Source organism: Mizuhopecten yessoensis, unplaced genomic scaffold, assembly GCF_002113885.1.
Source record: "Mizuhopecten yessoensis strain PY_sf001 unplaced genomic scaffold, ASM211388v2 scaffold10349, whole genome shotgun sequence".
Classification (NCBI taxonomy): Eukaryota; Metazoa; Mollusca; class Bivalvia; order Pectinida; family Pectinidae; genus Mizuhopecten; species Mizuhopecten yessoensis.
Window position 1 is genome coordinate 78723 of NW_018408502.1, and position 9375 is coordinate 88097.

Genomic DNA, 9375 nt, shown 5'->3' on the forward strand with positions numbered 1-9375 from the left:
TTTTTTTTCAAATAAATGACCTCCGCCTATTTTAAAGGTCAAATATGTCAAAATCTGTTAACAACTTCTTCTTAATAACCAGAAGGTTCGGGATAGTGATATTTGATTAGTAGCATTCTGGTAAAAACGGGCTACCAAGTTCATTCAAATGAATTATTAGAACCTGAATTATAGGTCACAGGGGTCAAATATGTTTAAAATCATAAAACGACTTCTTCTGAATATCCATGAGACCAAGCATGAGGAATTTTGACCATGAGTATGCTTGGATGAAGGGCTACACAGTTAGTTCATTCAAAAGAACTTGACCTGAATTCAACATCACAGGGGTCAAATATCTTTAAAATCTTAAAACGACTTCTTCTAAATATCCACGTAGTATACTACGATAATCGGCTACTTATTTTGATAAAATGAATGACATTGATCTGTCGTCAAGGTTACGGGGGTCAAATAGGTGTTAAGTCTTCAAACGACTTCGTCTGAAAAACCAAAAGGTCCAGAATGATGATATTTAGCCCGTAACATGCTCGGATGAAGTGCAAACAATTTTGTTCAAATTAACGACATTGACCTTTAATCAAAGTCACAGAAATCAAACATGCTCAAAATCTCTTAACGACTTCTTCTGAATAACCAAAAGGCCAAGGATGATACTATTTGGCCAGTGTCATGCTAGGATAATGGGCAACCGGGTTTGTTAAAACGAATAACCTTGACTGATATTCATGGTCACAGGTGTCAAATTTGTTTCAAAATCATTAAACGGCTTCTTCTAAATAAGCATGAAGCATAGAGTGATAATATTTGGCTTGCATCAAGCTTGAACGAAGGGCTATCAAGTCATTTGAATGGCATTGTACCTAATGAGATAAGGTCAAATTTGGTCAAATTTGTATAAACCATTAAATGACCTTATCTCAATAAACAAAAGGTTATAGTGGTGATATTTGGCCAGTTGCATACTGAGATAAAGGGTTATAAATTTGGTCCGTTCGATGACCCTGTTCGACTTTCAATGTCACAGGGGTCAACTATTCTAAACATATTTTAACATGTTCTTTTTAATAACTTACAGCCTTAAATCTTTTCTTTTTTTCTCTTGATGCTTTATTTGGGATCACTTTTTGCGTTTCAGATGTGAAATTAATACCGGGTGAGCGATGCATGCCCATTGGGCCTTTTGTTATCTCTTATCTTTATTCATTTATTTTGTTATTGTGCGTTTTTTTATTCTTGTGGGTATTGTCTGTGACTTCTTTAGGGCGATTTAGCAGTTTCAATTAGGAGTCCAACATAAGAACAAAAAAAAACATCACTCTTATCAGAAAGTCCTGGTTCCTTTTTCTAACGATTTTGTTGGTTTATTCGATAGTTTTTTTTTAACTTTATCGAAATTGGTTCTCCGTTAATTTCTGCTCATCATTCCTGTTATTTAATACTTGATGTTACCATCAACACATTTATACATGGATGGCCTTGCAATGCTGATAATAGTGACAATGATTAGTACTTAAGATCAGTCAGATACATATATATAGACATACAATACTAATTCATTCTTTTACAGTTAACACCAGTCGTGAGCCAAATGTCAAATTCACCACTCAAAGTTCAAACCACAGTGCTGCATACCTTAGTGGTAAAGCAGTAGATGGTTGTAAAATACAAATCTTCGACAGCCACAATTGTTGTTCACATACACAATCAGATAAAAGGGAGGCATGGTGGCAAGTGGATCTAGAGGGACTGATCGTTATGGAATACGTTAAAATATACTACAGAGGTGAGTAATCAAATATTTTGATTTTTTTATTCAACAATAAAAGGTTTTACGTGTTATTCGTGGCCTTTAGACGGTACTGTGTTGTCTAACTGCATGTCGTGAAAGTCGACTAATGGTTATTGCGAAGTCGTTAATCACGGAGTTGAGATTATTGATATTCCAAAACGGTATTTACATAATTAAGTATATAAAGACATTATTTTTTTGCTATAAATGGTTAAACCGCCCGTTAGGCCTACCCCGAAAATAGTAAAAACAACATGGATAACTTGACGTCATTCGACATAACAACACAGAAAGCAAAATGCAGTGTACATTCAATGACGTATATAGTATATATTAAGCAAGTCAGGTTGTCTATGTTGTTTGTAATGCTTTCCTTCAAGTCGACATTTTGACTAATGAACCGCCTCTACACCAGAGGTTTTCATACGACTGTTTTATAAAGACCCTGATTGAATTCTTGTTTATCAATGAAGGACTGTTGTGTATAATACTGGTATTGTAAACTTCAAGTGCTCTGACTCGGTTTTCTGTGTATACGTAAACACACGACAGCGGTCGATAAATGTGTATGTACTTCTGTCCGTGTACCTATGGATAGGAGGTGTGACAAAGCCAAGCCTTGTTAGGTACACTTGTATTAAGGAAAATTACTGATACAAAAGAACAACCAACATATAACCAATAATTCCTCCCTTTAAACATGCTTTAATGTGATATATTAATTCAATGAAACGTAACAAAAACATTACCGATACAAAGATAAATTGATGTTTTACCAAGATAAATATACATAGTTTATGATAGGGCAAAAAGGGAAGTGTTGCGAAGTAGGGCGTCAAAAATAAGTTGGAATGGAAATAAAAATATAACAATACCGAACGTAAACATGTATGCTGCAGAAGTTTTATCCCAAAAAAAAAAAAATAAAAAAAAAAATCCCTAATTCCTCTTGATGTTACTGCATTGGTCGCCTGTTACAGCATATGCAGTGGTTGTTTTCCTGGCAAAAAACGTGAAAAATAAGTCTGCATAAAAAACAGTTAATGCGCATAAGCTCTAGTGGATAATCTTGTATATCAAATTTAGATCAAGTGTATACGCAACGACAACGATTTGGTGGCTATCAATTATACCAATCGAACACGTCGGATTGGCGGAACGGTCACCTTTGTCATAAAGACACAACATCAACATCGGCGGCGTTGTCATTGACTCCTCAGATACAATGTACAGGTAGCGCCCAGTACCTGACAATATACAGCGACAGACGGTCAGGAGGTTTAGTGTGGTACTCTGATGATGCTATTCTGGAGCTTTGTGAGGTAGAAGTGTACGGTACGTAACTGACATACTTAACCTTAAAATATTGTATTCACACTAGTAGAGAATATTGAGGGATAATGGAACTTTCAGAAGTTGTATTTTAGACATCAATGAATATTCATGAATCCCTATCTAAGATAAATGGTTAACCGTAACAACATCTTAGCAATATACTCAAAGTATCTGTTCAATTTTTATTTTATTTTTTCTGTTACATGATAGGTGTCTTCCATTTCAATAATTATCTTTGCCATTTGTTAAGTTTTGTATGTCTACAAGTCAGTGTATTATGTTGCAATTAAAAAGTGAGTATACATTTTTGTGCATCATTATAACGTTGTGGAAGAGGTAACATATAAAGAAATTTGTACATCCAAGTTATTTGGCCAATGATAAAACAATAAAAAATGGTTAAAATAGTTTATTATTTATTAAAATGATAACAGATGGGCTTATGTCCGAACTCGTATGCTAATATATTTCAGGATGTCCGCTTGGGAAATATGGTGATGGTAATTGTGATTCAGATTGTGATGTAGGCTGTGCCAATAGCCTGTGTGATCCAGTGACCGGAGGATGTGCATGTAATTACATATATTTAAAAATATCAATACTGGAAAAAAGTACAACAACTGTGGAACGAGAGAAAACAAATCAGTTTATCAATCATTTTTCTATTCATGAGAACCGTTGTGAAAAAACTCGTTTTAAGTATAAGAAAAGAGTGTAGGTCGTCATCATAACCTGATTAAAGATACTGTGTGTTGCCTTTGCTTTTGCATCGTATAGGCTTTCGGTGCAGTGATAACATATGGATATGTCTTATCATGTTAACATAATATAACATCATTTTCATTATAACATTATAACATTTTTGTATTCAAGTAAATCAACATGTGTTAAGCAGTCTTCAATATACATTTCTACTTATTATATAAAATATCGCAACATAATTCTAAAATTATTTTAGATAATGCGTGTACTAAATGTATACATTATGTACTTGTTTCATATTATTTTTAGACTGTGCAGTTGGATACTATAGGTCTGGATCTGTATGTGTAGAATGCCCCTCTAATTGTTATGATAACATATGTAATGCAGAATCTGGTGTTTGTTCTGGTAAGTGATTCCATGCATTTTTATATGGATAATTTTGTTTATATTTTGTGTTAATCTCTTGTTATAAAATATCATGCATTCGCTGTGGGGACACAAATTCATTCAAATTTTATAACTATACCACTTCTGAGGTGTTATTTGATGATATATATTTATCTAGTACATGAAATTGTGTTATGATTTTATCTTTTTATAATACATTGATAAGATTCGGTTCACACTAAACATTTTATCTTGCTCAGTTGTGTTTTGAAATAAACATGTATTAAGCACCATTGAGTACAATCACATCATCAGTGACAATTAATGACCTAAAACTTAGATAAGGAAAATGTAGCTTCTTACCATTTTTCGGTTTCTGACTTGTTCTTTGTGATTTTCCATGAAAGCGTGTACTCTCGGGTATTATGGCAGCCATTGTAATCAGACTTGCCTGTTCAACTGTAAAGACAAGCGATGTATGCAAAGCAATGGAGAGTGTGAAGGTATGCATCACTGAAAAGTATGAAAAACGTGTAGAGAAATGTGTTATTTAAGGATAAGTTAGGAAATTATATATAATTCACATATGTATGTATCATGTTAACATAGATGAAGCAAATACATGGTGATAACATTAGGAATTTTGTATAACGTCTAAATAAATAAAACTAACGTAGGTTTTCGGTAAAATTAGCATGATCTTTGCGAATCTAGAAAGGTAATCTAGGACATGATAAAATATGCAGAAAGATCACAAAACAGAAAAAAATAGTTTGAAATTTAAACAGCAAGAAACGTAACAACATGGCTGTTAAATATTATTAAATTATTTAGTGATGGTATATTTACCCATCATCAAAATGAAAATTGTTAACATCATATTGTGGTGACATTGCGTTGGAAAACAAGAGGATTCTTAACTTATATTCATGACATGCATACAGTAGAAAATTGTTCTATGTGAGATAGGTTTGATTTGTATATTAATATGTGTGTCAAATGTCAATAGGAAAATATATAAAGTTCGTTTTGATTTTGCATTGGCCAGACTGTGAGGAAGGATTCTTCGGGTCGTCCTGTGATAACTGCTTTGTCGGTTGTCCCAATCGTGTTTGTGACAAAATATCCGGAAATTGTAGTCGTACGTATTACAAAAAAGAGCACCTGATCTACTAACTGATGGCTTATATTTCATTATATCTCATAACCTATTTTCCTTAGTTTAAATGTGTGATCCAATTGTCAATGAAATCATATTGTGATTATGGTCGTTTATTTCCGTATACATCATTACTTTATATTGCAATACAGAAAAAAACATTCAGCTGTTTAAGAGAGTATATATGATATATATCACTGTCGCTGTAACCAGATTATTGTTAATGTTTAATTAAAGCATGAATAGATATAATTGCTTTTTCTTTTATAAAAATACCAGTTATTAACTACAGTCAATCAAAGCTTATTTAGACACGCTTCTTCTATATGTACACTGCATATATGTGCATTATGCTCTAAAACTATATGGATGTTTGAGATAACTATGCCTATGACATATACAGACTATGGAAACGGCTAACCTGCATAGGTAGAGAGAAAAAGTGACATGATTTATCCAAATGCATGTCATAAGATACGTCTTATGTGGAGCCCTTTCCATGATCCAATGCTGCTTTGAGCGCAATTCATAGATATTTAAAGGTTTACAAACGTAATATTTACATACAAATTAAACAGATGAATGGTTATAATTATTTCCTATCTTTCATATAAGTTTGCATTCAATACTAGTGTTTTACTTCCATACACTATTACAAAGTTCTAGGACAATAACTTCAATAAGATTAATCAGTTTAGAATATATGTGATATCAAAGTTTGATTTCGTCGAGTGACATACAAACTATACGATTTCCACTACATCGTTGTACAGGTAAACAATATAACTATCCCGCTAAGTGATAGCTTTACAAAGAGTTTAGTCGGTCTTGAAACGTTGCGACACGTTTAATACGTGCATTGTTTGTGTAAAAGTATTTGGTATCATATAGGACGATTATAGAAGATGTAAAAATAGCAAGAAAGTATATGTTGCCATAATCCGCTTTGCTTCCCATTACGCTGGCCGTATCCGCTCTGCATCCCTTTACACACCTGATTTTCCCTACCCCTGCCTCCCCACACCAAAACACGTTGATTCACTCAAGCTTAGGTAAAATCTTAACAATATTTTCGTAATCAATATTTCGCACATGGACACGATTGAAATAAAAAACCGAAGCTTAGCTTCACATTTGTATGTACTTTCAGCTTGCCTCAACGGCTTCTATGGGGTGAAGTGTGATCGGTTATGTTTCTCAAATTGTGAAAACAACACATGCACACAAAATGAAGGGAAATGTACAGGTATGGTGACTTTGTTATTGAAAGTTTAGCAGAGAAAAAAATGTTTGATGTATATGTAAGACATTTCTACAATCGGATCAGATGTATTTAGATTTTTGTTTTGTATGCTCAAAGTAATGAATTTGAATTTTTGATACACATTTAATATGCTTGACTTGATTTCTAAATGTCCTTGAAGATAGATACGATACAATTGTATTTTTATATGAAGAGAAACTTTTGTAAAATCGTATTTATGTTATATTCAAGCCTGCGATTTTTTTTGTTTTGTAAAGTAAAGTGAACGATGTATGTATTAAGTCTCAAATGACTGTTGATGCTCTGGTTTATTTAAGCGTGCAAACCTGGATATTATGGTGATTTCTGCAACACAAGCTGCCCGTCCAATTGTAAAGGGGATACTTGTAATCAGACGAGTGGGTTATGTACAGGTAAGGTGATATGTGAAAATATTGACGAAGTTACAGAAGTACAATCATATAGTTATAATGGTGGGGTCAACGTCAATAGAGATTTAACATTAGCATCGGTCCCCGCTTGGAATTTCAAAACTAGATAAATGCATTAAGTTATGGATATATGAAGCTTAACTCAGGAACAGTTACATAGTTTCAGAATTAATTTTATGAAAAACGTGACCTCATTGACTTAAACATGTGTGGGTGTTCAATGTACGTTAAGACAAGTCCTCCTGGAGCACTATACAATTAAATCATCATCGTGTGCAACATATTCAAACTGTTATTTTGATACCGAATATTTCACTATGGCAAGAACGAAATATTCTATCTATTGAAGTTTAAGCAGAAAAGTATTTGAATTTTTTATACGAATTAAAAACAAATCCATTTGAACACGTTAATGTACAAAGTTCTAAAACGAGTCTGTGTTTCATACTTGCTTAAAAGTTGGATACCAATAATATCTTTCAACATCAGGAATCCAAAAAGTTGATTACCGGTAAATTTGTCATATAGCACGTGTGATTTAAAAAAATAAATAAATAACAACATAACTTTCTTTCCTCTTTTCCTTTTACTTGTTTTTTCTACATAACCAAAGGTCTTTGGGTCTGGACATTTGACAAGTAGGTTGTCCATGTGAATAGAATTAAGTTTTGTAAACGTTGATGAATTTGTCTTTCGTTCAATGTCACACAAATTAAATGTGTTGAGATGAACTTGTTGTATGGGGAGTCAGACAAGAATATCTTTCCTTGATTTATTTCTTTAAAGTTGACGATATCAAATATTGTAATATTCCTTCAAATGCTGTTAAATGAATGGGTTATACGCAAAACAAAACAATAACTTGAAATGTAACAAATATCCCTGCTCTTAAATAAAATAGAACTGTAATCTAAAGATTAAATAAGGCGTTTGATTCGATATACTTTAGTTTATATCACCATTGATATGGAATTCTTATTTTCTTTTTACATTCGTTCTGGTTTTAGAATGATATCACTTCGGAGGTATTTGTTGCTGATATACATTATCAACTTAATGATGTCATGTTATGATTACATTCTTTTATTATAAATTAATCAGATTCGGTTCAAAATATATACATTTTGAAATATACATGTTTCGAGCACCATTGAGTGCGATCACATTATCAGTGACAATTAAAGACCTAAAACGTAGATAAGGAAATAATAGCTTCTTACATTTGTTTTCGGCTTTTGACTTGCTCTTTGTGATTTTCCATTAAAGCGTGTACTCCCGGGTATTATGGAAGCAATTGCAATCAAAATTGCTTGTTCAACTGTAAAGACAACCTATGTATGCAATTCAATGGAGTGTGTAAAGGTATGTATCAGTGGAAAGTTTGAAAAACATGTATACAAATGTCTTACTTGTATTGAAGGATTAGTTCAGAAATTATTTATTTTTCATTTATTGTATTTGTCATATTAACATAGACAATACATATCAATTTTGCATAACAATAACTTCACGTTACTGTTAAAGATCCCATTTTGATTTGTTTATAACGTTTACTAAATTTAAAAGGGTGTTCAAATTATATTAATGGTGTATAATTTGCAGCCATATTATAACGTAGGGAAACATGTATATAGGTGAAACCTGCAGAGCTATTGGCTTTTTCCGTTTTCGGTAAAATTGACATGATCTTTGCGAATCAAGATAGGTAATCTATAACACGATAAAATATGTAGATGGACACACAGCAGAAAAACGGTATGACATTTGAACACGTTCCGGTAGTAGTACGGAAAACAACTTAACAACATGATCGTTAAATATCAGGTTCGATTATAATTTGATGATGGTATATATTCCCGATCATTCAAATGAAAATTAAATAACATCAAATTGAGGTCGCATTAGGTTAAAAAAACAAAAGGATACCTAATATGTATATGTTCATTTTCATTTCGCAATGACCAGACTGTGAGGATGGATTCTTCGGATCGTCCTGTGATGTCTGCTCTGTTGGTTGTATCAAGCATGTCTGTGACAAAGTATCCGGAAGTTGTAGTCGTAAGTATTTAAAAAAGAACACCTGATCTACGCACTGATGACTAATATTTCAATATATCTCAAAATCTATTTTCCTGAGTTAAAACAGATGCGCCAGTTGACAATTAAATCAAATTTTCAGTATATGGTTGTGTATATTCGTATTTGTCACTAGTTTAAATTGCAATGAAGAAAAGCATTCAAATGATTGAGAATATAAAAGATATATAGCAATATACGTATAGCCATTAAAGCTTATTTAGAC

At 32.6% G+C, this 9375-nt stretch overlaps 1 protein-coding gene and 1 long non-coding RNA gene across 2 annotated transcripts in view; both read left to right on the forward strand.

Moving 5' to 3' along the window:
- LOC110460294 (fucolectin-1-like) overlaps positions 1 to 9244 on the forward strand; it is a 44937-nt gene extending 35693 nt beyond the window's left edge. Inside the window, exons 5-7 of the mRNA XM_021513119.1 lie at positions 4139 to 4237; positions 4627 to 4722; positions 9039 to 9244. Of these exons, the coding sequence (XP_021368794.1) occupies positions 4139 to 4237; positions 4627 to 4722; positions 9039 to 9157 (314 nt within the window). The 3' untranslated portion in view covers positions 9158 to 9244. The remainder of the gene's footprint in view (positions 1 to 4138; positions 4238 to 4626; positions 4723 to 9038) is intronic.
- LOC110460296 lies at positions 5281 to 8423 on the forward strand. Its single transcript, XR_002463995.1, has 4 exons — positions 5281 to 5360; positions 6529 to 6624; positions 6960 to 7055; positions 8340 to 8423. It is a non-coding gene; the product is annotated as an uncharacterized LOC110460296 (long non-coding RNA).
- Positions 9245 to 9375: the final 131 nt, after the last annotated feature.